This window comes from Rhea americana, unplaced genomic scaffold (genome assembly GCF_003343005.1).
Source record: "Rhea americana isolate MKP2758 unplaced genomic scaffold, rheAme1 scaffold_119, whole genome shotgun sequence".
In the NCBI taxonomy this organism is placed as follows: Eukaryota; Metazoa; Chordata; class Aves; order Rheiformes; family Rheidae; genus Rhea; species Rhea americana.
The window spans coordinates 149,252-175,174 of record NW_028185250.1 but is presented as its reverse complement, the minus strand read 5'-3'; the positions used below and the strand labels follow the sequence as shown (position 1 = coordinate 175,174).

General features: G+C 45.7%; 1 protein-coding gene across 1 annotated transcript in view; it reads left to right on the top strand.

The window, feature by feature from the left end:
- Window positions 1-23,972, top strand: part of XPO5 (exportin 5) — a gene marked incomplete at its 5' end in the record, with an annotated part of 29,964 nt that extends 5,992 nt beyond the window's left edge. Inside the window, 23 exons of the mRNA XM_085320739.1 lie at window positions 1,362-1,445; window positions 1,891-2,016; window positions 2,265-2,355; window positions 3,776-3,904; window positions 4,667-4,782; window positions 5,585-5,740; window positions 6,158-6,199; window positions 6,756-6,863; window positions 8,276-8,475; window positions 9,096-9,195; window positions 10,123-10,304; window positions 15,247-15,347; window positions 16,131-16,227; window positions 16,761-16,897; window positions 17,597-17,694; window positions 18,231-18,277; window positions 18,679-18,773; window positions 19,654-19,716; window positions 20,213-20,295; window positions 21,069-21,176; window positions 21,355-21,492; window positions 21,656-21,820; window positions 22,324-23,972. Coding sequence (XP_085176865.1) covers window positions 1,362-1,445; window positions 1,891-2,016; window positions 2,265-2,355; window positions 3,776-3,904; window positions 4,667-4,782; window positions 5,585-5,740; window positions 6,158-6,199; window positions 6,756-6,863; window positions 8,276-8,475; window positions 9,096-9,195; window positions 10,123-10,304; window positions 15,247-15,347; window positions 16,131-16,227; window positions 16,761-16,897; window positions 17,597-17,694; window positions 18,231-18,277; window positions 18,679-18,773; window positions 19,654-19,716; window positions 20,213-20,295; window positions 21,069-21,176; window positions 21,355-21,492; window positions 21,656-21,820; window positions 22,324-22,464 — 2,607 coding nt within the window. The remainder of the gene's footprint in view (window positions 1-1,361; window positions 1,446-1,890; window positions 2,017-2,264; window positions 2,356-3,775; window positions 3,905-4,666; window positions 4,783-5,584; window positions 5,741-6,157; window positions 6,200-6,755; window positions 6,864-8,275; window positions 8,476-9,095; window positions 9,196-10,122; window positions 10,305-15,246; window positions 15,348-16,130; window positions 16,228-16,760; window positions 16,898-17,596; window positions 17,695-18,230; window positions 18,278-18,678; window positions 18,774-19,653; window positions 19,717-20,212; window positions 20,296-21,068; window positions 21,177-21,354; window positions 21,493-21,655; window positions 21,821-22,323) is intronic.
- Window positions 23,973-25,923: the final 1,951 nt, after the last annotated feature.

Sequence of the window (25,923 nt, the reverse complement as noted above, 5' to 3'; positions counted from 1 at the left end):
CTTACTTGAGTGTGGTTGGCTCTAGAGCCCTAAGGTTCTCTCCTCGCATATGGAAGAGGCAGAAGTGAGCCTACTTGGTGGTGGGGTAACTGTATCCTGCCAAGTCTTAGGAATGTAGAAAGGAGGAGACATGCCTTGATTCCAGGCTTCTACAGTCACCAAGAATCACCTGTTACCTTTGTGAAATGCTGAAGCATTACTGAAAATGGTTTAGGTTTCTTACTGCTAGAAGAAAGCTACTCAACAAAATTATTCCTGTTGGAAGCCTTTTGAATTTCTACACTGAATTAACTCAAAATAGTATATGTGCTTGTTCTTCGATCCACCTAAGAAAACAAAAAACCTTTGTCTTCCTGCTGTTCATCCTTCTAATGCTCTTTATGTCAGTTTTGAGAGGAAGATGCATGCTGATAATTCGGGTGCTGTACTGTCTGCTGAATGCCCTCCCATCTTCCCCCTCTTTCGGCACATTGCTTCTATTGTAAGGAAGGCAGGCTTGTTGAGAGGTGCTGTTTGCAGTGAGGCTGAGGCAGCCAGCCCATGAGAAGTGGTAGAGCAGAGTTAGTTCTCACAGGGAATGGAAAGAAAAAAACCCTTGGAGGTGTCTGAGGTGGGGAGAGAGGGCAGGAGTGCTACAAAAATCCTAGCAAGAGCGGACAGCAAACAAAGGATGAGTGGTTACTTCCAGCAACAGTGACTTTATTTGTTATTAGTCTATAGTGAAGTAATGGAATGGATATCTGAGTCTTCTGACATGGACTCACTCCAGAGAGGCAGCTCTGAGCTGCACAGCTTCATAACGGGGGTCTTGAGGGCAGCAGGTCAGGCTGCAGGCAGAGAGGAGCCACAGAACCTCAAATTTACCATGGGTACTGAAATTTGTTTTCCTGTCACACCTAAAACATTATTAGTAAGAGATGTCAATATATTAGATAMAGGAGACACTTGGAGGAATGGGAGTGAAATCCTGTGAGTGTATTTAAACATGGAATTCTGCAGTTCAGAATTGCCCATTAGCTGGTGCTGGGTGCTCTTGACCCACTAGGAACACAATTGTGACGTACAGCAGCAGTCATGGTTATGCAGTTGGCTTTAACTGAGCTTAAGCATCTGAGATTTCACCTTTTTCTTTCAAATGAGCCTGGTGCTATCTCTGACACCTCCAGACTGGTCAGCAAAACTTGCTGCTTAAGCTATGCCAGTTTCAGAACAACTCACTGTTGTTCTGCTGTGATTTTTAATCCYTTTCTTTACAGTCTGTGGCCTTGGATATAGCACACCTGCTTTGCTCGGAGACCTACCTCTTGTGACCTGGCATGACATGAAGTTGTTTTGTCTGAAATTGTTTGTCTTCCTAACAGGGCTCAGATTCTGATGTGGAAACACCAACCAACTTTGGAAAATACCTTGACTCATTTTTAGCCTTCACAACCCATCCCAGCCAGGTATATAAAGGAGTGAAAGTCTTTAATGTAACGTGTGTGTGTCTCTGTATGTAAATGTGTGAATGCACAGTTAAGTTAACCTACAGAAGACTGCGGGAGTCCAGGTGCCACATACTTGACAGCTGGGTATGGCTTTGCAATCTCCATTTCAGCTGAAGATATGTAATGCAGAGTGGTTTCTCCTGCTTCGCTGCCCTATTAGGAACAGTGGCTGACACAGACATGCTGAGTAGGAATTGCAATATTTGAAATAAGCCCAAGCATTTATTTAGAGATTTTTGGCTTTATGGAAGATTGGGGTAAGCCTGCAGGTTGCTTTGCCCTCAACAGACTAGTCAGCGTAATTTACGATTGTCTTCTGACTGCAGCACTTAAATGTTAGCAGTGGAGATCCCAGCACTGAAAGCTTTCTCTGTTCCCGGTCTTTCCCCTCTCTTCCCCGCAGTTTCTGCGTTCTTCCACCCAGATAACCTGGGGAGCCCTCTTCCGGCATGAAGTTCTGTCTCGGGACCCCTTGTTRCTGGCTATGATTCCCAAGTATCTTCGTGCATCTATGACCAACCTAGTGAAGGTATGTGGGAACTTTGGCCAAGTCAGTATGAATAGGAGCCTAGATGAACATGGCGTGCAGATCGTGGTGGGGGAACTTAAATTTTTATTGTGGTTGCAAGAGAAACAATCTCCAGGCTGCTGAGCAACAGCACTAATCTCAGTATTTCACTGTCTGCTCCTTGCCTTCAGTTTTCATCTCCTTGAAGCTGGTATTGGCTGTGATGGGTGGCTTCTCTTCCTTCCTGACCTTGTACACTCTGTCTCCAGGTGGGCTTCCCCTCTAAAACAGACAGCCCCAGTTGTGAATACTCTCGCTTTGATTTTGACAGCGATGAGGATTTCAATGCCTTCTTCAACTGTAAGTTGCCCTTGCCCCAGTGTGGATGTTGTTTTCTGTGCCTTTCCTCTTATKTTCAGTTGCTGGCTGAACTTGGAGCCTATCATATTGACTTGGCAGCTGCCAATCCTATCTTGACTCTTTCAGCCTAGGTTTTGGAGTTGAGTGATTTTGAGATTTTCCTGTGGTAGCTCAGGCATTTCATTTTGGTGGTTTTTTGATATCTCTTTGCTATTACTTTGTCTGCTGGCCAGATAGGTGGCCAAGTACCTCTCACTGCCTAGTGTCAAAGAAAATGAGTTTCTTGGTCGTCCGGAGGAGGAAACTACATTAGCCTGGAGTCCTGTTCAGTGACTAGAAGAAGGCTACTTACACAAGATGTATAGTGTCATTACTGAAAGAAAATTGTTTTGGGCCTGCTGAGAAGCTTCTTCTTCAGTCCTAATAGTTAGAGTTGATTGATAAAAATAGCTGGTCTTAGTCATTATCTTAAATCAGCAAACAGGGAGCCCTTAATTTTTATAATTTTATTTTTGTTTTGTGTTTTACTTCCTGAAAATGAGTGGTTCTTATTGGCTGGTACAGTCTGGTRCTTACGTGGTGCTTGGGAGGATATACTGTATACTTTATTGAATTATATGTTGAACAGTATATGTCACATTTTTATATTGCTTATTAGATTTGTTGGATTTTATATATGGTATTAAATCTACTTGGRTGGAAATCATAGAGCCAGAATTAGTTTTAGGGAGTTAAATGATCTTGAAGTTGTTACATACATAAGGAGATAAAACTAGTTTGATGTACGAAACAAATTTACTTGATAAGCATCTTTTTTTAAACAATGCAAATTCATTTGTAGTCAGTTGAGCTGATTCTTTTGTGTGGTCCTGTGTTGAAAGATATTGAAACAAATGGAATTCCTGTTCTTGTGCTCCACTTTTGTTCGTAGCTTTGAAAATGAAAACAAGACTTCTTTTTTTTTTTTTTTTTTTTTTTTTTTCCAAGTTACCATTAGCTTTTCAGACTAGAACCTGCCATTGACTTGGATTAAGTTAAATAATCTGGAAGGAAGTGATGCTTATCTAATGCTGATTTAGCATCTTGGCATTTTGTGGTGCTTTGTAAAATATGTACAGTTTGAAGAATTTTTAAATGAAAAATAGAGGCTCAGTTGTAGTAAATCTAGGTTTAGGGTAGATTTTTAATAAACCTTATTACATTTTAATTGCATTTATGTTAATTCATCCTTTTAAAATCCGTTTATATCTCTTCAAAAAAATTTCCACCTTGTCTACCATCTGTATGTCTGGGCTTACTACACAGCTATTGCCAGAGCAACAGTCCAGAATGTTCCCAGGTTTGGAAAGCTGCAGGGTGAGTTTTGGGGAGGGAGCGTTTGTGGTGTCAGCCTGTTGCATGTGTGCAATTTTCGCTGCAGCTTTTCGAGCCCAACAGGGAGAGGTGATGAGGATGGCTTGTCGTCTGGACCCTCGAACTGGCTTCCAAATGGCTGGGGAATGGCTGAAGTACCAGCTTACAGCTCCTGTTGATACTGGACCCATGAACTGTAAGTTTCCTGAGCGGGGGGAGAAATATATGTACATGTGAGATTTGGCTTCCTTTTCAAGCCAAGAAGCAACTTCCTTGCCTTTTTCCTAAACTACACTTTTTGATGGGGGACCAGGACTCTACATTAGGTTTTCAGGCTTTCGAGGTCTTTGCAAGTTAAAAATATATACAAACCCCCACAAAATTAACCTTTTATAGCCTACTTCCATAATAGCTATTGTACAGCCTTGGGCTGGTGAGGAAACTCCTCCTTTCCCTCCCCAGAATCTCTTTGCAAAGCAGATGCATCACTTCCCATTGATTAAAATTTTACAATTATTTGGACCTTGTCATCACTGTAGCATATTATTTTTTTTTCTCGGAGGAATTTCAGTCTGACTGGCAAATCCTTCTCTCAAGTCACCTTGCTTTCCTCCCCTGAAGGCCACTTGGTGCCCTACAAGGTCCTATTGAGTGCAGTCTTGCCTGCAGCGCTGAGGAGGGCTTGTGGTCCCTCCTTTTCTTTTTGCTTCTGTGATTTGTTGGTGTTGCACCCTATAGCATCTTGCAGATCAGACTTGTGGCTCAGGACCCTTGAGTAAGGCAAATCGTACTGGAGTACCTTAATTGCTTCCAGTGCATCCCTGCAAGGTATCTGCAGGGAGAAGAGTGTTGCAGAAATACTTGAGTGCTAAAATGTTGCATTATGAGAGCTTATGGGGCTGGTGTTGAATGAGTTGGGAAGAGCATGGTGAGAGCTCCAGTGTTCTCTTCCTTACAGCTAAGACGGGCGAAGGTCTCTGCTCCATCTTCTCTCCCTCCTTTGTTCAGTGGGATGCCATGACCTTCTTCTCAGAGAGCGTCATCAGCCAGATGTTTCGAACCCTGGATAAAGACGTATGTGTACCAGATGCTCTTGCCTGCTTTCCTGGCTTGTTTTGAATTGACACAGGTGTTTTTCAGCTGTTGTCTTTGAAAATCTTGTAGTAAGCATTTACCTGCATGCAAAAACCCAGATTGTTTGGTGAGTGATTATCTTGAGGGGCTATGATGCTTTAGATGAGACCAATCTCGTGCTGGCTTTCTCCATCAGATATGTCCTGGTTCTGGACGCTACTCTATGACAAGTCGCAGGAGAGCACTGAGGTGGCATACATTTACATAGTACCTTGCTAGAGGAAAAGAGGACAGCTGAAGTGGAAGTTTCCTGAGTTTATATTTTTTTGATCGTACACTGATTTGATTTTTTTCCCCCTTTTGCATTTTTAATGAAATGAGAGAAGCTCATGCTCAAGGAGTAGGAGATCAGAAGATAAGATGCATTTTCTCTCTGCTGTTTGTTCAACAGCAGGCAAATCAGAAGGAAAGCAATATTTTTCTTAGCCTCCTGTAAAATGATGTTTTATTGGATTAAACTGCTTGTGCATTTTAGTTTATCATTCTGATTACAGTAAAATAATTATAAGGGTTGATTTAGCTGATTAAGCATGAAATCTGTTCGACRGAGTGAAAAGGAGAATCAGGAGATGAAATGAGAGAGAGGAAAGTTGCCTCTGCGAACAATACTAGGGACCTCAGACTGGCATCTTAAGCCTGCCTGGGCAATAACAGCAGTGCTGCTTCCTTTTTCACTYAGGCTGAAGTAGTGAGTGTTGCTTGCTTTTTTCTTTCCTTCTTCTGTTTTCCCTGCCTCCTGTAGGAAATCCCAGTAAATGATGGCATAGATCTGCTGCAGCTTGTCCTTAATTTTGAAACAAAGGATCCTCTCATCTTGTCCTGTGTGCTCACAAATGTCTCTGCTCTCTTCCCATTTGTCACTTACCGACCAGAATACCTACCACAAGTCCTTTCCAAGGTAGGCACCTGCAGACCATGCTAAAATCACGTAGGCTTGGAGTGGAGTAAGACCCTTGTACTAGACATCATTTGTTAATGCTCTTGAGCATCCTGTGAAGCCAGGACTACTCCTTGCATTAAAAACAGAAAATTGAAATACTGTTTCTCCTTGAACAAGACTCAGTCAACACAAACATTATGGTTCCCAGCCCTAAATCATATCATTAAGTGCACACTCTGGCCAATAAATACCACGTTTTATTTCAAGGCCTCTTTGTGCTGATGATTCATCTTTCAATGTAGTCAAGGGTTCTTCACTGGCTTAATGAAATTGCACCAATATGTTATGATCTGTTCCTTGAGCTCAAAATACYAGTGAGTGCTAGATATTAACAAGTGACATAGATTTTTGGATTTTTCCTCCCTTTTCTCACAGCTGTTTTCTTCAGTTACCTTTGAAGTTATAGAAGAAAGTAAGGTATGTCTGGATTATTCTCTTTTAATATGCTGTAGCAATTGGATCAAATTATATTCTGTTTTAGAGCAGGTGGAGTCAGAAGACTCCACTGTAGTAAGCTTCTCATGTATAGTCCTCCTCCTGGAGAAGACTCTTCTCTGTTGGCATAGCCTAATAAGCTTGGCTGACAAGCTTAGAAGGCCGCAGGCACGTGTCTAAGGCCAGTGTACTTGGTACACCATTCTGTGCTGGCCCTCCTGAAAGTTAAATTCATTCTTACCTACTGATGCTCCTCAGTGGTTGGTGTATGTGGCTGTGAAGGACAGCTGTAAAACTGCTAGCTGCTTTGGGAACRCTTAGAGTCTTGATATAGTCAGTCAGAGCCACGGCGTCCTTATTCCTAGAGCACAGCTTGTCTGAATACTCTTGTGTTGGCTATATGTGATTGTGGGCAGGGGAAGGAGGATGGAAGTGTTTCTTTGATCTGCACTCAACAGTGCAAAAAATTGTATGTAATGAATTTGTCTCTTGAAGATACCCTGCATTTGTCTGAACTTTTTGTTTTGTTGCATTGAAGTTTGTTATGTCTGTCCAGGCTCCTAGAACTCGAGCAGTGAAGAATGTGAGAAGACATGCATGCTCCTCAATTATAAAGATGTGTCGGGATTACCCCCAGCTTGTCTTGGTATGTAAATTCAACTTTGTCCTAAGGAGCCTTACTTCAATTTCAGCTGGGTTYTGTGAGATTTTCAGTTTCCTTGGCTGCAGCCCATTTTCCTTCAAGAAAACCACTTCTGCCCTACAAATGGCAGCAAAGTGATTTATTCCCCCACCCCCATGCTTTGGGTGGGTCTCATATTTGAGGTAGCAGTAAGAGACCTTGGTAGGTATTAAGGAAAATTTCCTGCATGAAGAGTTGAAATGAGTTAAATCCAAAGGAGAAGGGGAGGAGGAGACAGGCAGCACTGAAACATTTTTATGGGTACATTTGCTGCATTTTGGTTTTGTTATTTGTGGTGATCTCGACTGATTCCTTAGCTGAAGACACTAGCAATGACTGATCTCTAGACTATCTTCTCTTATGTAAAAGAATGAAGGAGCAAAAGGGGAGTATTTGTCTTCTAGATTAGCTTGAGGAGGTTAGAAGATGCAAACATTGATTATTTAGTTTTAAAATCCACCAGCTAATTTTTTGTTTGATTTTTGCTGAACCAAGTAGCTCTGAACTCCTTTCTCTAGCAATGTTTGTGTTTGGATGGCTCTAGAAGTGTGGGAGCACTGGAGCTAGTTTAAACATTGCTAGTTTAAACAAAGGAATTTTGTGAGACTATCAATTTGTGGCTACAGGTTAATCTCCAGATTGTAATAAGATAGCAGCTAATTAAGGTTGTTTAGAGGTTCCAGTCTGCATTTTGCAACAACTGCCAAGAACTAGTGGCTTTATCTTTGTCCCATTCTACTGCTTCCTGAACTCCTCCTCCCCCACGGCCAGCCAAACATCCTCACTAGAAGAGCCAAGGGCCCAGAACTGCCCCAAAATATTTTCAGATTACTTTGCTGAAGCAGATGATTCCTGGTACAAAGTTACAGGAAGACATGATTGTGACTGGAGTAGGTAGGGAAGAAACTCAGCCATTCCTATGGAGTTGGTGATAATCATATGAACATTAATTAGACTAGTTGGGAGTAAAGAGAGGTGAGACTCCCAAATCTGGCACTTCGGAGACACAGGAGCAAGGTACTTTCTGCCAGCAAATAAAAGGACTAGAAATATTTTGAGGTGTGACCCTGCTGTAGCAGATATGACTGCCTAGATAAGAAAAATTTCCTCTGATTATTTCAATTGTACTGGAGTCTTAAAGTAAACTGGATGCAGGATGATGGTAGAGGAGTGTAGGACAAAAAAGAGGCTGTTATATTGGACATTTAGTGTGACTTGAGACTCAGAAGGAGATGAGTATGTAAGGAAAGGGAAACATAGGCATGCTCTGCTAGCTTTTCACAGTACTGTAAACCTCAGTCCTCACCTCTGTYCACCCCAGTAACACCCCTCCACACCAAACACATGACACTGTCTTGCTTGGATATTTTTTCCAGCCAAACTTTGAGATGTTGTACAACCATGTGAAGCAGCTGCTCTCCAATGAGCTGCTTCTGACACAGATGGAGAAGTGTGCCCTTATGGAGGCCCTGGTCCTCATCAGCAATCAGTTCAAGGACTACGAGCGGCAGAAGGCTTTCCTGGAGGAGCTCATGGCTCCTGTTGCCAGCTTATGGCTCTCCACAGAGATGCAGAGGTATGGGTCACTGTTGAAGTTTGTGCTGGACGTATTGCAGAGGTAGCACATGCTTCAGTAGGGAATATAAGTGCCAGGTTGGTGGTAGGGTGCCTGGTGACCTATGCACTGGGCAGTTGTTGGTTGCTTGTGATAACAGCCCTCCTGCTCTTGAGAAGTTGCCAACTTGAGTCTAAGTGCTGCTTATTGAAAATTGCTATCTAAGAGTTGTTGGAGCTGGTAGAGGGGGACTTGCCAGCATGCCCAAAGCATTTACGGAAAATGGGAAATGAAAGATGCCTTTGCTCATTGCCAGAAAGCTGAGCTGTCCTTACTAAAAGCAGGCRGAGGTGTCCCACAGCTCTAGGCAGCAGCTCTGGACAGCTGGTCACGCACAAGAGTTTCCCCAGAAGTACCACCTCTTTAAGGAAGGGTCATCATGGCCCAAGAGAGCTGGAGATGTTTGGAGAGTGCCCAGGTCTCTGCTCTTTTCCTCAAAATCCCATGAACAGTGGGGAGCACTAGCCAGTGTCTCTAGACTGTTCTGTATTTGTTAAAGAAGTTTATTGCTAGTGTAAGGCTCTGCTCAAAGTTCCCTGGTACAAACAATAATCTTTAGCACTACCATTTTCTGTTGCCAGGGTCCTCTCAGATCCTGAAGCCTTCATCTCCTATGTGGGTGCAGATAACAAAATTGCTGATCCAGTCTTGGAAGATCCTAGTGGCCTGAACCGTTCTAGAGTGAGTATCATTACCAGGGGAAGCTTAATCCTTAGAGTGAGATGATTCATCTGCTTACAGCCTTCATTTGTGTTGTGACTAAACAAAATATCTCTCTTGATCATTCACTTTTTTAAGGTGCAGATTAGGAGGTTTTTCATACTACAGAATGACAGGTCAACGTTTGTCTCTTTGAGCTTTAGTGAGAATATAGGCCATGCCAAACCAGATGATTCAGCAGTGAGGCCCTCTGTTCCCTTCTGTTTGTGTGGCAGAATTAGGTTTGTGAGAATCAATTGGTTAACATGATTTTTGGAAATACAATGGTGTGAACCGTGCTCCTTGAGTCAGGCAGCATGGAAAACATTCTGCTGAGACTGCARCATGCAATATAATTACAATTCGTCCTACAAGATCCATGTTGTTTGAGCTCTTAGTGACATACCTTCACTTTGTGGACTGGCTGTAACTGGGTTGCTGTGTTTAGATATGTAGAAGACACTGAAATAAAGTCAATAGAGTTCTGCTTGTGCTCTGATGCTAATGCAGTTCGACCGCTGTGAGACTGCAGATGTTCATATCCATCTCAGCACATAATGGAGATGAGGGAGTAATGACATGGACCCTTCCTTTTAGAAGGCAACCCTGCCCTCTAAATGAGTTGTTTGCATACTCGTTAGACTTATGCCTTGATGCTTTGTCTAATAGTACGTTTCTAGACTGTTCTGCCATGGCCAAGCGTCCCTAAAGATGATGGAATGTATCATAATAGGTTGCTGCATTTTATTGGCAACAAACAYGCCACAGTTTGTCCCTATGACCATGTTAGGCTCAACGTAGAGTATTCCCCCTGAGATAGAAGGATGAGAGGTTTCTCCGAAAACCTGTTTATTTGGATTGTGCTCTGGTGAAGAAACACTCCCTCCATGTCTCTTGTTCTTGTTGCAGATAAGCTTTTGTGTGTATACCATTCTGGGAGTCGTGAAACGAGCTCGCTGGCCCGTTGCTGCAGAGGAGGCTAAAGCTGGAGGATTTCTGGTTGGGTACATGCCCAGTGGCAGTCCAATCTACCGTAACCCTTGCACTGAGCAGGTCCTGAAACTTCTTGACAACTTACTTGCTCTCATAAGGTGGGTCAAGTTGACTTGAAATCATTTATGCTGATTTAAGAGTCTCTGAAAGTCAAATAGCGATAAATATGTGGTATACTCAGAGCATGTTCTTCTAGTGAAGCCAGCGGGAACACAGGCTGGTGCAGGTGCCCAAGTACTGTTCCTGACTGTTCACAGTGAGGAATGGGACTGGGGAAACTGGAGCCTTCTGAACGTTCATTGGCCTGGCCTACAAGAGTCCATCAAAGCCAATGGGAGCTTGGGCTGGGGTTGCCTCCCCCACCTCCACTGCTATAAATCTGCCATCCAGTTAATCTTTTCTCAACTAACATCTCTGCTCTGCCCTCAGCCCCTRCCAGGCCACCTCTCCGGTCACCACCAGGGCAGTCCCAGCTCTCATCACWTCCAGTTTGCATTGTTCTCTCTTCAGTGTTAAATTAAGCTGGTTTTGCTGAATATGAAAGCTAGCTTCCTAAAGYACTGTTGGCTGAAGCCAGTGGATGCATACTCTCAGGCTGTCGCTACCTAGCAGTGCTTCTCTGCACATCACTGGTGTTGTGTACCTCTAGGCCAGCCAGAGGAAGGGGTGGGAGAAAGCAGAAAAGGCAAGTCCTGAGTAACACTGGTAAATCCCAGATTTATCAATGGAGAATCTAGCTTAGAGTAACTGCTGACTCTGGGGTTTTGCCAGATTATGGGCCTGTTTCAGAGGAAACAGTTACGTACATGAAAACTGGGGGCTGTGTCTGTACTTGGCAGGAGTCTGCTGGGAAGGAGTGTTTTCAGATCCACTTACATTTTTCAGTTCCCAGGTTTGTGAGGAGGAGGCCCTATTACTGCAAGCTCTGTCTGGTCAGGTATGGTTTGTAGTCGCTGATGAGTTCAGGACTGCTGCTTCTGGCAAGGAGCAACATGCTGAACTGGTAGCACAAGCACATGCTGTCTTGGCCCACTCAGGCAATTCCCACTCATCACAGAGCTCTGTGCTGCATAGTGGGTGGTACTTCAGCCTGTGGGCAGAGTTGAACCATCTTGTTATGGCTGTAGCACAGAGGAACTGTGCTTGAAGTGGTTTTGCCTTTTATCCTGAAGGCCAAAGATCCTATGGATGAGCTCTTTGGGCAGGAGTGTGGAGTAGATTTATCTGAGTAGGGACAGCCTCATGCAGTTCTTGCAGAGTGTGGAATGTGCTCCATATTGTGGGAAACCAACCAATGTCCAACATCTGAATAGGTTGCAACAGACAGGCTTTTTGCCTGTGCTGTTGCTGCTCCTGCCAGAACTGGTGCATTGTTAAAAATGCTTGGGATCCCTGTTATGACAAACTGAGGAAACTAAATTACACCCTCCTCTGTCAAACTCCTACTGCACTACTTGTAAAGAAGCAGAAATGCTGTGCCTGCTTGTTTACCACCTCCAGGAAAATGCACAAGCTGTGATCTGTTGCCAGTGCTTCTCCATCACCACAAAGGAAGAGTCCTTGTGTTTTGAGCTAATGTATCTGTGTTGTTCAAGCTTCTCTGCTGCAGACCAAAATCTCCACTTTAGGATTTTTCTGAGCAATTGGTAACATACTGGAGTGGCTTGCACTTCACTCAGGGGTATCCAGGCTTTCCCAAAGGAGTTGCGTACGGCTGGGTACTCCAAGAAGAACAAGCAGCTGATGTATTGAGAGCAATAGATCCTCCACTTGATAGTTTTCTGGGCTGCTGCTGGATGTAGAGGCTTCTYTGCGACACCTGCAGGCTCATAGTTGTTCCACTTAAAAGATTCACGTTGCTTATGTCTTTCTGGAGAAGTTGGAGCTTGTACTCAGCCAGCAGAATTCACACCAGAGKCTCCATAGCGTATTTTTCACGTACTGCTTCCAAGGACTCTCTTTTCGTATGGATTGCAATCTGTAGCAGCCCATCAGAGATGGGAAGCACAGAGCTAGAAGGAGTGTTGGCTGGGACTGCCTGTGTTGATGCTTTCAAGAACATTGTTGCATTATTACTTGGGGAGGGAGGCTTTTCTCAGCTCTGTGCCATTAGGCAGCTCTCTTGGGGACACAAGCCAGGTCCAGTGTTGCTTATGTACTGATGCAGGAAGTGGGTGGAGAAGTCCTCGCAGATTGTATTGTATTGTGGGAGCAGATCTGCAAGCAGCAGCTGCACCGGATCCTCCTCAGTCAGGCACCAGGGTGCTGAACAGTTGGATGTGCTGATCTCTGGATGTTGTATGGTGGTTTATGCTATGTCTGCAGATTGAAACAATGCAAGTTGATAAGCCATTGGGTCTGCACCAATGTAGGCAGTTTGGAGATAGCTCATAGTTGGGACCAAAGAACCAAGAGGAATAAGAGGGAGCCCAAGTAGCARGGAAAATAAGGTAGTTCTGAGTGGCACAGAGAGTGGTGCTTTCCTTGCCAGGCTGTCTTTTTGTGTCTATCCACATTTGTCTCTATGGTAGCTGAATTTGCTGAATGAGGCTGCTTTGTTCATTGCTGCTTGCAGCTTTCTGAGTGATAGTTTTCCTGTCCTTTTTTGGTACTTCATTTCCTCTAGCTGTTTTCTAGCTTCTGGCTTAAATTTGCTAAAAATTTGCAAAATTTTTCTTTCTTGAGTTTGAATTCAAATCACGTTGATCTTCAGCCACCAATACAATTTCTGCCTTTAGAGAAGGAAACACCTCTGGAGTCACCAGATGCATGGACTGATTTGTGCAGCACCTTTGTTGTGCTGGGATTTGCTCATGTTTCATTGCAAATGGACTAGTCAGGCTCAGCAAATGCTTTGCACGGACAAAGGCTTCTTTGGACCTTCTCTTGACAAGATGCTGATGTTACTATGGCATTAATACTGGTGGCAGAATGGTTGTACGGACATGGGATGCCATAAGAATTTCTAGTACAGACAGCTCCAGCTATGATTCAAGATTTCCTCAAGCATGGACTCTGACTGTCTTAAAGGACTCATATTCTGGCCTATGAGCCCACATCTCTAGACAGCAAAGATATCCTTTTCAGCAGAGCTGTGACCGTCTCTGAAAATATATTCCCCCTACCATATCCTTTTCTTATCTAAATTATAAATGTCTCTTGAATTTTGTTTTTCCGTGTTCTCCTGTGTAAGGGGTTCCCAGGAGTGCTGCTCGCTGCTGAGAGTCTCAGCTGGACCGTGCCTAGAGCCTATATCTTCATCATGGACAGGGGATATTGGATGATTTTTTTTTGAAAAAAAAAAAATCCCCAGGGAGGGAGGAACTGATTAGCCRTGTTCTCTCTGTTACCACCGTGACCTTCCTGCAGTGTAAATTAAGGGTGACTGGCCTGGGAGCAAGCATTGGCTGTCCCAACTGTCAAACTTGAGAAAATGCTTCAAGGACTCTGAAACAACTAAGGATCATGACAGCTTCAGGACACAACTGTATGACTCATTCTGCTGGGGTTAGAGCAGTCACATTTCAGGGTGACATTTCGGCCCCACAATTCTGCAGTCCTTGGGTTTGCCCCACTACCTTTCTGCCAAGCATGAGGCAAAGCCAGCTTTGGCATGGAGCAGGCAGGAGACATGAAGGAGGAAATGATTTTAGAAGCTAGGTTGCAGGATAGCATCAAGCAGAAATGCAGTTTTCTGAGTCAGTGGAACCGCATTTTCCAAACTTTTGGAACCTGGGCTTCTCCCTGACTCCTGCTGAGAAATTAAAACCAGCTTCTGCCCCATTGAGGCCTGTTGCATGGTGTTGGATCCAGCCCAGAATGAGAGTATGAATGGTTAAGACGTCATTTGTGTAGCTCTTTCATACAAAACTTACATACTTGCCTTCCTCACATGCAGTGAGCAGGGAAGTATTTAACACTTGCAGAGAGAAATGGGATAGTTGCCATTTCAGAGCTAACATAGGCTCCCTGCAAACTCAGGCAGACGTCACTGCATCGGGGTGCCGGGATTGTGAAGAGAGACCTTCAAAAAAAAATATCGTTAAGACATGAGTGAAAGCTGAGACTCTGGAAAACGTGCTGAGGTCTGTCCACGCTCCCTCCCCCCAGCCATTCCCACGCATCCCCCCCGCTTTGGGAAACGCTGCTCTAGGGGGAGATACTGAGTTGCCCTTGATCACCTCTAGCAGCAGGTACAATGGCATTGCAGTTTTGGAGGAGGCTGCAGGATTTGTGCTGTGTGCAGCTGGCGACACCCAGAGTGGAGGTCTGAGGTCTCAAAGGAGAGAGGTAGGTGAGAGAGACACCCCCTGCCGAGTCCAGCTCTGAAAGTCAGTACCCTGGCTAAGAGGGGACCCATTTTGGCCTGGATGGCAARAACCAGCCACCTGTGGCTGAATTGGTGTTCCTCATGGAGAGCTGACCATGGCTGCCTCCTGATCATGTGGAATTTTTCCCAGTAGTATGTGTTTTCCAGGAGGCATGTGTGTCTGCCATGAGTAAATCCTATATTGGACTGCTGTTCTCCCTAGAGTCCCTCCAGTGCCGCCTGCCATTCTGGGGACTGTGACCCATCCCTGAGGGGCAGTGTGTGTATTTTGGAGCTGGAAAAGCCTCTCCCTCTGTAGGGGCCTTAGGTGCAAAAGATCTTTAGAGATTACAAAATCTGTGTCTGTCAGTTTTTAAAGTACATTCTCTGATCCCTTTGGCCAAGCTAATAAGCTGTTGCCAGCATCAACTGGAGAATTGCTGGGAGTTTTCTGCCAGCACTTGCAATGGGTGGGGTGAACTGGAAGGAAGTGGAAGGGGCAGCCAGGAGCTTCAGGACATGAGGTGGAGTCATTCCACGTCTCTGTCGGGTGAGCTTCCCCAGTATTTTCGCAGGTGGGGAAGGGGGATCCCATGCACACGTGCTTGGTCTCACCTTCCTCATCGTCTGCCACAGAGGAGCTGTTCACAAGCTGAAGGAAAGGATCCCACTGTCAAGGGCAAAAAGGGATTGACCTACACCAGTATAAACCAAGTGCTCTTCTGTTTCAGGACTCACAACAATCTCTACATGCCAGAGATGGTGGCTAAGCTGGGAGAAACATTTGCAAAGGCCTTAGACATGCTGGAAGTGGAGAAGAATGCCATCCTAGGTAAGGAGCTTCTCTTCAGGAGGAATGTGTGGGGTCCCCGAGTGCTCGTGCAGAGACCTGTCCTAGAGAGCATGAACAAAGTCCCGCACTCTGGCCCTGCTGTTTGTTTCTAGGTACTGTATTAAAATGAAGTTTTTGAAAGGTTCTTAAAAAGAACCTTGAGCTTGTGAACCTGGGCGGCTTTCCAGCAAAGCAAAAGTGGGCGGCCTTGTGGCCAAAGTATGGACCATGACTCTAGAAGTTGAGGTTTGAGTTCGGATTCTGCCAGAGCGTGAAAGACTAGTGAAGTTGCTTTGTCTTTCTTTTCTCTATTTCCYATCAGTAAAATAAAGAGGTGCTTGCTTTACCTGTTTTGTGTCACCTGTGAACTCTCTCTCTCTCTTTGAGCCACTGCATGTAAGGCAGCAGAGCCCTGATCTCTGCTGGAGATTTACTGGTATAGTTCGGTAGTATCATGTGTGTCCCAACAGAGATGAATACAGATCTGCAGGGATGGGCTGTTAGAGGAGCTGTAGAACTGTCAGCTTTGTTTTTGCCTGAGTTCTGATGGCTCCAGTAAGTTTTGTTTTGGAAGAAGGTGGGGCTAAAGCAACCTTAGCTGGAACACCATTACTCTAAGCTTCTTCCTGAGGGTTGCTGCATTCTTGTCCCTTTCAGCTGCGGGTGACTTTGCTGAGCATTTCCCTCACTGCCGACAGGCCTGGCTGGCTAGAGCCTGCCCTGCACGTTGTGAAGGGTGCACTGTGCTCTTATTAATGAAGCTGGGTTTATTCTTTCCCACAGGTCTTCCTCAACCTCTGCTGGAGCTTTACGATTCTCCTGTTTACAAAACAGTCTTAGAAAGGATGCAGGGCTTCTTTTGTACCCTTTACGACAACTGGTAAGAGCACCAGAGCTCCCACACATGTTGCATAACTGGTCCAGAAAGCCATTGTTGGGTGCAGCCTTGTTTTAGACTTAAACTTTTCAAGTGCACTGTATCCCATAGTCTCTAAATGCTAGGAGCAATGGTGAACTACACTTAACAGTTGCAACTTACTGCACACACATGGAAAGCAGTGGCTGGAAGAAGTACCTAAAAGTGTGGATCTGCTTGTAACTCTTGCACAGGTGGCTAGTAGAGTTGGAATGCTCATTCCATATCCTGACCTAGTTTGTTTCTTTGCTTTTAATCCCATGTTGGAATACAACATCAGCACTTGAAAGTGTGTGTTACTGTTTAGATGTTTAATTCATTGTCTTTCTGCAGGTATCCCAAAAGGGAGATGTTAGGCTAAAATTTCTCTGTCGTGTTTGCATAAGAACATGACAGCTATCTAATCTCGGAATGATAGCACCTGCAGCCTTTGCCAGGTCAGAGGCATGGTACTTGCTRTCCAGGACAGCTGCAAGTAACTTGTTTTTGCATTGTAGTTTCCACATCCTGGGAAATGCAGGCCCCTCCATGCAGCAGGATTTCTATACCGTTGAGGGTCTCGCCACCCTGCTCCTCAGCTCAGCTTTCGTCAACCTCAACAACATTCCTGACTACAGACTGCGTCCTATGCTCCGTATCCTTATGTCACTGTTTCAGGCAGATTAGGGAAGCTTTGAGTATGTAAGTATAAAACCTGATGGCTTTCTGGCACAATTTTCAGTATGGCCTAGCCAAAGAAGGATATTTGGGAAGGTAGGCAAACAGGGATACACGTGGCATGGCAGAGATGTCAGAGCATGAGCAGGAACAGCAGCGCATGGGGTCAAAGGTATGTACCAAGGATTTGTGCTGTCCTGATGCACCGTGGGCGATGGGGATTGCCTTTTGGGGAGCTAGGGGAATTGAGTATTCTAGGCATTTGGTAGTAGGGTGCTTGCGTGGGAGACCATCTGGGGTTCCCAGCCMACTTTCTAGGGCTTGGACATTCAGCCCACAGCTGGGAAGTAGGCACTAAGTACCTTCCTCTTGGCTTTCTCAGCTGAACTGTCAGGGGTAGAGGCTGAACACCTCACACTCATGTAGAGATAATACTTGTTAATTCAGGGCCGTGGCCACCTGGGCTTAGAGGTTTATCTGTTACTTCATGGCTTGACCAAGTCCTTAGCATTTCCTCCCACAGCCTGACAGGTGATGTTGCCTGTAGTGTTGTTCAGTGAGCAATGAGTAGCTGTTAGCAGTGRGAGGCAGGGTGCAGGCTCCTTGCCTCTCCTAGAAGAGAAGCCCTGGCAGCCAGTCACGTGTACTGGGCCTCTTCCTTAACTGGTCTGTGCAGGTGTGTTTGTCAAGCCCTTGGTACTCTCCTGCCCTCCAGAACACTATGAAACCCTTGTCTGCCCCATGCTGGGACCACTCTTCACGTATCTCCATGTGGTAAGAAAACAACTGGTTTGATGCCTGTGCCTGAGCAGCCTGGGGTCCTTGTAGCAGCTGGCAGCAGCATGTGAAATGTCTGCATCTCTCCAAAGCCAGGCAGGGCAAGGGCACAGCCCTGATATTTAATGGTTTTGATACTGTCTAGAGGGGCTTTTGAGGTGTGTTGAACTTGGGCTGTCCCATTGCACCCCTTGTGAATTCAGACTTGCAGATATCAACTCCTGTCTTCAGCCATGAGAATTTCTGTAAGGGTCTTGTTGCCTGCGTCCCCTCRTTTTTCTGACACCTCGCTCGGTTTCCTGGAGCCAGCACAGCCACAACAGCTTTTTGGCTTTTCACTACCATTAACTAGCAGTTCCTGTCCTGTTCAAAGTTGAGCTTAGGATGAGAGCTGTATTAGAAACACTTTTAAGAGTTTCTATCAGCAGTTGTCACTGCTTCCTAGTGAGTAGTGCTTGTGCCTCTTTACATTGTATCCACGATGGCTCCTTAGGAAGTTACTGAATTTTCCCTTTTGTTTTGGTCTTAAACAGAGGTTGTCTCAGAAATGGCAAGTGATCAACCAGCGAAGCATGCTTTGGTAAGCTTCATCCCGTGATGAGTACTGGAAGGGGAAAACGGGGAGTGGGCTGGAGCTTTGGTCTTTCMCAGGCCCATTTGCCCTGGGGATGGGAACAGGCCCACCAACAGAGCACTGAAAAACACTGATCCTGCTGGAACTTTGACTTCGCTTGCAGCTCCTTGATTTTAGTTCGGGACTTGCTAATAACAGACAGTGCTRGTGAGGAGTTCATTCAGCTCATCCTATTCCCGGCTACAGTTGCACCTCAGTTATCCTCACCTCACCAAGGGAGTGATGGGCTTAGCTAGTCCTCAGTCTCACTTTCTCTGTTTGTCCTAATGGTGACTCACTCCTGTGCTTCGGCAGAAAGGATACATTAAGATACTGACTCCCCTCACACTAAAACCTGTTCTCCTCAGTGAGGATGATGCTGCAGACGACAATCCTGAGTCTCAGGAGATGCTTGAGGAGCAGCTGGTCAGGCTGCTGACCCGGGAAGTCATGGATCTCATCAGTAAGTGAAACTAAGCTAGGTCCACTGGGATGTTTGGGAAGTTTGCCCTGGAGATGACTACAGCAATTTTCAGTTTGCAGTAAAATTTACAGCTGGTAGAGATTAACATAATCCTTAGAAGATGTGAGACAGTTAACCCTGTGAAAGTCTTACCTAAAACCAAGTAAGAGCTCAGTTTACAACCTTCAGAAGAACGAGCGTTGTCTTCCTTTTGTTTTGTTGGCATCTGAGGCTCCATGTTTTTGGCACTGTCACTGTAGGAGTCCAGGCCTCCTTTGGAATTTGGGTTCTTCCTTTCTGTGCCTTTGAGTCAGATACGAGACATTGATTTGTGGACAACCTGAGCATAGAGCAGTTTTGCTGCTGGCATTTGCAATGTCTCCAGCCAGTCAGAAGGAAAGAGTTCCTCCCTACAAGCAGATCTCCTTTTGTTCCCCTTCTCCAACTTCATATTTTTGCCAATGTGGTTCTGAGCAGAGAGACTTAGAAAATTAACTCCACATAGAGATTACAGGGTGTCAGCCTTGCATCTGCCTTCCTGATTAGCCTTGTTGCTATAAAATGCTGCTTTCCTCTGGTTCTAGGCTTCAAATGATTTTGCACATTCCTGGTTCTCAGTAGTTCAAAGCAGCCACCTTGCAGCAGGCTCCACCAGGAAGGATACTGTGAGCAGGGTGTTTCAGACTTCCAGTTAGTGCAATATTTGGCTTTTATACTGTGCTTTCAGGTTCTTCAGATACTATATAAAGGTTTAGAGAGAGCTGGGGAGGGAGGAGGCTTGAARCGGCTGTCAGGCCATCAGATTATGCAGGATAATCTTTGCGTGTACTGAAGTACCATCTTTCCCTTTCTCTTCCTCTAACGTGCAATTGTTTTTCAGCTGTTTGCTGTGTTTCTAAGAAAGGTGCTGAGCATAACACTACTGCTACTGTAGACGGGGATGGTGAGTAAATGCCCACCTTTGCCTTTTCCCTCTTGGTGTGTGCTAACACTTCTCCCATTTCTTAAAAAGGAGAGCCTGGCCTGCTACTGGAGGTTGCATGTGAGGGGTGGAGTTTTGGTACTAAGGCTTCAGCTTGGATCCTGCCATGCTTCTTATCTGGGGGCTACACAAAAAACATTTCTAGCCTAGGGACAAATGTTTTGCTGGAGAGCTTACGGGTAGTGTGTGAGAAACCAAGCTGCTTCTTAAGGTACCAAGAGAAGAGGGCTGAGGAGACAGAGGATGTGCAGAGTCATCTTTAGCTGGAGAGTAGCTATTGGGTGCCCTTCCTGCCTCACAGTGACTGGGTGCTTCCTGCTTGGTGGAAGAGACATTCTGGCAAGATGTGCTTGTGTACTGACTGTGTGTGCTGTCCCCTGGTTCCCAACTCAGTTCTCCATGTGCTCCTCAGTTCTGCAGACACCACACTCACTGCTGCCTTTTCTTTGCTCTGCAGATGATGAGGTGATGGCCACAGAGGTGACTCCTCCTGCTAGTGCAGAACTCACTGAGCTCGGCAAGTGTCTGATGAAGCAGGAGGTAAGGGCCTATGCTCTAACTTATACCATTCTTTTTCTGCACATCTTTTTCCCTTGTCACACTTGTCTGCAGTGCAGCCAGACACTGCTACAAAGATCTAGTCTGCCTGAACATTCCTCGTGGTGAGAACTATTCTGGCAGGAACATCCTTGTTTTTAGGGGCCCTGTTAGTTGTTGCAGAAGCCACAAACCACTCGCAGGTCGGGATCCAGTATAACACGCAGCTAAAGTGTTTCAGCCCCTCTGTGGCCTTCTGTGTGGTGAGGCACCGGGCACTCAGTCCGCCCCTGCCCCCAAGGTGTTCCATGGCCCTGCACCCATCCTGGGTTCCAGTCTTCACAAGGAAGAACTTCACAACAGCTCTTTTTTTCTGTAAGATCTCCCAGAATTGGCACAGGAGTCAGAAGTGTTACCACAACCCCACTACACAGAGTATCTTTACCCAGATACCTCTGTACTCCTCCTTTCCTGCAAATGCCTCAGAAGCTTTGGCAATGACTTGAGCAGCTGGTGGGCACTGAGGGTGCTCTGGGGCCTTCCCAGGAGGGATTAAGGGAGCAGGTTTGCCTGCAGTTGGTTCCTCAGTGTTGCAGTTGTGCACACCTGAGTGCCTTTGAACACCTGCTGRAGCAGCAGCAGCAAGCAGGCTTCTCAGGCTGTACCCCTGTGGAGGTCCTTCAGCTTCCTTGGGTTGTCTCTTGGCTCCCTTCAGACATGAATCCTCAAAGTGGGAAACAGTTTTTCTGACTGGTTTACCTGCGACTCCTTTTCAGGATGTTTGCACTGCTCTGTTAATCACTGCCTACACATCCCTCTCCTGGAAGGACACCCTGTCGTGCCAAAGAACCACCACGCAGCTTTGCTGGCCGCTGCTCAAACAGGTACCTTTGGGGAAAGAGGGGGCTAGTTTTGGCACAGTTGGGAGAGGAAACTCTGAATGCAGCGAGAGGTGTGGATGCTTCATTCCTGAGCACCTTCTTCTTGGGAAAAGTAAATTGCTGGAGAAGGGCAGTCATGTATCAGTATCCTGCTTCTGTGCTGACAGTACCTGTTCCGCAGGTGCTCCCAGGAAACCTACTACCTGATGCTGTGTCCTGGTTCTTCACGAGTGTGCTGAAGGGCTTACAGACGCATGGGCAGCATGATGGCTGCATGGCAGCTCTTGTCCACTTGGCTTTCCAAATCTACGAGGCCTTGGTGAGAAACTGTGCTCTTTGTCAGGGCRCCAGGTTGACTGAGGAGTGGCAGAAAACTAGTCCTGTGCCAGCTTGGGTCTTGGAAGCAGAAGAGCTAATGGCCCTCTTAAGAGGGTGGGACAGCTCCTTTAGCAGAGCTGTGTTGACCATCCTTCTCCCTGCAGCGTCCTCGCTATGCTGAGCTGAAGGCAGTGATGGAGCAGATCCCAGACATCCAGAGGGAATCTTTGGAGCAGTTTGAGTCAAAACTTCTCAACCCAACGTTGCAGAAAGTGGCAGATAAGCGCCGGAAGGATCATTTCAAGCGGCTCATCACAGGCTGCATTGGGGTAGGTGATATCCTAGAGCAAAATGAACCAGAAGTGACTGGAAAAACAGCCTGCCTGCCTCTACCCAGCATGTCCCTTTTAACCAGGAGGCCACTTTAGCATATTCTCAGGATTTGTATTGCGTCTTAGCCTGGAGCAAGGGTGGGGATGGTAACACAGAGAGAGCAGCTCCTCCAGCAACAACTTTCCWCTGAGAGGCAGTGAGTACTTATGGGGGACAGGGTGTTCAAGTGTTTGAACAAAGCTGCTGGACAGTTGCAAGGCTTTAGTGAGGCTGGTGAGGTTGGAGTCTGAGGTGTTAAGAGTCTACATTAGTGGTTACCATAGATGTCCTGGCACTTTGGGAAGACCAAGTGTGAGATTCCCGAAAACCCAAGCAGGAGGCGTGGATCTAGGGATTGCTCAAAAACTGGAGCCTGCCTCTGAGATGCAAGTAGGTTGTCATTTCTGAATGGGCCTGTGAAGGCCGCGGTGACTAAAGCCTGCCTGTCTGTCCTCTGCAGAAGCCCCTTGGGGAGCAGTTCCGCAAGGAGGTTCACATCCGGAACCTCCCATCTCTCTTCAAAAAGGTGAAGCCGTCACTGGAGACAGACGTGCTAGAGAATGAGGATGGAGAGGGCCTCACTGCACTCTTCGAGCCCTGAGCCAGGGACACTGCAACCATCTCCTCCCCTACCTTAACTTTGTGTCTCCTCATAGTAAGCACATTAGGTTCTCCCTGTCATCTCCACAAGCATTCACCTGAGTAAAGCCCCTTATAGGTCCTGTCCTGTTTCCCTACATGGGGATGGAGCCTGGGGTGGTATTTGATCCAGTCTGTTAAGCTTTTCTGATTCCTTCCCCTCCCCTGTGAGTATTAACCACTCTAGACTTCTGCTTCTCTGCCAAGTGGAAGCTAAGCCTACAGGCTCCGTTAGGTAAAACCTGGTCATTCTCTAGCCTTGGGTGTTTCTAATTCCATCTTTTCATCCCTTGGCATTTAGGAGTAATGCAAAAGGCAGAATAGTGCCCTATCTGAAAAGGGGCTGCCCTAATCTTACTCTGGGTGGTAGTAACAAGGCTTTGCAGGGAACACATCAGACACTCCCTTCATGCCCATAGTCCCTAGTGGACTTGTCTTCTGAAGAATCTGTTCCCTTCCTGGACTCTGAGAGCCCTTGGCTGAGGGCCGCGTGCCAGCAAGCCTTGGAGTGCTCTAGGCTCTCCCTTGAATTCAGTCTTCTTAAGGTGCAGCTGCTCTCCGAAAGGAGGCAGACACTGTCAGCACGTACGTTCATACGTCCTGTTCTACCAGAGCCAAACAGAAGGCTTTTGCTTTGTGCCAGCTTTTCTCAGGAGCAGGACAAAATTCTTCTTTTTTTTTTTTTTTTTAAACCATGCCTTGTAGACTAGAACATGACAGTGCAGGTACACAAGATCTGGACCAATAGCTGAAGTACCTGCAAACCAAAAGGGGTCAGCCTACCCTGTTGCTGTGGAGGTGACAGTGGCCTCTGTTTTTACCCAGTATGGTACTTGTCAGAAGATTGTGTGGCACGGCAGGAGGTAGTAGAGTTTTATAATGCAGTTTATGGGGGGGAGAAGCCTGGCCAGAAACTTGGTTTTGGAGGCGGTGGGAATCTAGCAAACCACTCCAGGCTGCAAAGCTGGTTATTATGTGATAAATGGTTCATTTAATCTATGATAACATTAGCACAGTGGTACAGGAGCTGGGACAGTCTGTCCAGACCTAGCTGGCAGTTTTGCCGTCTAGGAGACGGAGAAAGTAATAAATCATGAGGGGGACAAAGACAGTGTGTGGACTGGACAGAAAAGCTTGGCTTAGGAGAGGGTGGAGGGGCCTGAAAGGAAGAGCAGGCCTGGGGAAATCTACTCACCCTCCTGCCTGTGCTGTTCCACCAGCACTCTCCACTTTCCTCCTGGCCTCAATTTTTTAAAAACTCTGAGCTAACGTGGCTCCTGGCTCTAGCAAAGGCTGGGTGTATTTATTGTGTTGTGGTATTTTTAACATTCTGTGACTTCATGCTAGACACAAGGGGTTTTTTTAAAATGGTTTTTAGAACCTTTTTTGTAGGAACATTTAAATCTGAAGCTGTCTCTGAACTGGTTGCGTTACACCTCTGAATGTCAGTAAAGCTATTCCAGTTTCATACGCATGGTGTCACGATTTTATTTTATTCTTCTACGTGCTTCAACAAAAGCTGAAGTCTTCCTAAGGGTCATCCAGCACACTGTATCTCATCTGCTAAAGGGGAGGCACCCTTGCTAGTCATCAGTGTAAAAGAGGAATTGTCACATGTTGATAATCAGGATAGGGATGCACCCTCCTAGACTAGCTAATTAAACTAGAAGGCAAGGAAAAAGATGCATTTAAAAGCTTTAGTTGATCAGTCAGCTGGTTTAATTCTACCAAAGTTGCTGGGTTCAAAGCTTGAGGGGTACACGTTCACAAAGAATGACGCTTTGACATAGCAAGCATGCCTTGCAAAGGGAAGGAAAGGCAAGTTCTGGTATCACTGCCTTACAATGGATGCAGGGGCTTGTAAGGACACCTTAATAAAAGGTTTAAGATGCCTCAAGTGTGACAAAGTAGGAGCTGGCAGCATCCATCATAGTGGTTAAGGACAGCACAAGAAGTTAATTACTAGACTGACATACTGTCTCTTACAGTTCTGGATGTACTGAAGCAAGTTTTCTCCTCTTCCTTCTCCACTGTGGTGAGGCTTATCTGCAGTAGGGCGAAGAGGATGGCTTAGCCTCCAGGATGCTTCTTTAATTCATTGCCACATCATTATTTCACAAGCAATGGGTCTGCAGTTGTCCCAAGTTTTGTTTCCTGTTTGAAGAACCTGCTGTTTTCACACAGTTTTTGTTCTGTTTGGAGGCTTTCTAAACTCCTCTAACATGAAAGATGTTCCCACACCTGCTAATAACCATTAAACAGTAGCACATTCTTTCCTGAACTCCATTAATACATACTAAACAACAAAGTCTATATAATTAAAGGTCTTCAGCGCTTTCTTCCATTATTCCAGGATATTTTCAAGCCCCTAGCAACAGAAAGCTGCATGTACTGCTAATGTAGCCTCCAAGCACCACCTTAGCTATTGCTGAGCAGTGGCTAGCAACGGTACTGCACTTCAGCTATTCAGCCTTAATTCTCTCAGCTTATCATTTCAGTAACCTGGAATAGTATTTGTTTCGTCCTGAGGCTTGCAAGAAAGTCCTTCATTGCAGCTAGAGCAGAAGCCCTCCGAGAGGTGAGCTTGTACAACTTCACTATTAGTTCCTGCTACAAAACCTTCTTCTGAGGCCCTAGCCGTAATCCAGCTCAACTGGGAAGCTGCTTCAGCTTGTTTAAACTGAAAAAAATCCAGCTATAGATTACTTTTGAAAAGGAGTGGTAAAAGATGAATGAAGTTGATTACGAACTAACCAAATCTGAAARATGTTTTGTGTGCCTATGCTGGCACTATGAATCCTCATACACGTTAGACAAGTACTGTAGAGCTGGACTGTCTCAGTTTTAAGCAAGCGAAAGCACTAGGGAGACACCTTGGCTGTTAGAAGCTTTAAAGCAGAAGGTAGAGACTACAAAACTTCGGCCTAGCTATTTGACTCCCAGCACTCTTATAATTGTAAGCAGAAGACTTAGAGCCTGCAGGGGTAGGTTCTGCAGCAAAGGCTCCTGTGAGACAACTGAAAGAAACAAGAGCTGCGAGAGCTAGCAAGCACATCTAGGCCTCCCAGAATAACCCTGACAGCGAAGCAGCCAGTTTCCCAGCAACTAGTTAGAGCTGTCTTAAGAAACTCTGACAGCAGAACATGGGTCTGCAACACAGTGCAAGAGCATGGGACAGGCCTGGGATGACTATGGCCAGAATGCTGCCTAAGGTCAACACCGTTTCTATTCCATTTTCAGATCGTCACTGACTTTGCCCTGAAGGCACACATTTCCTATAGCACATCCAGCCTAATACTTACACTGTAGACATACTTACAGTATGTCTGTATATATGTATGTATATATATATACACACAAAMACACACCCCAGTAAAACAGAAAGCATGATTTGCTCCAACCAGTTCTAACAGTTAAATAA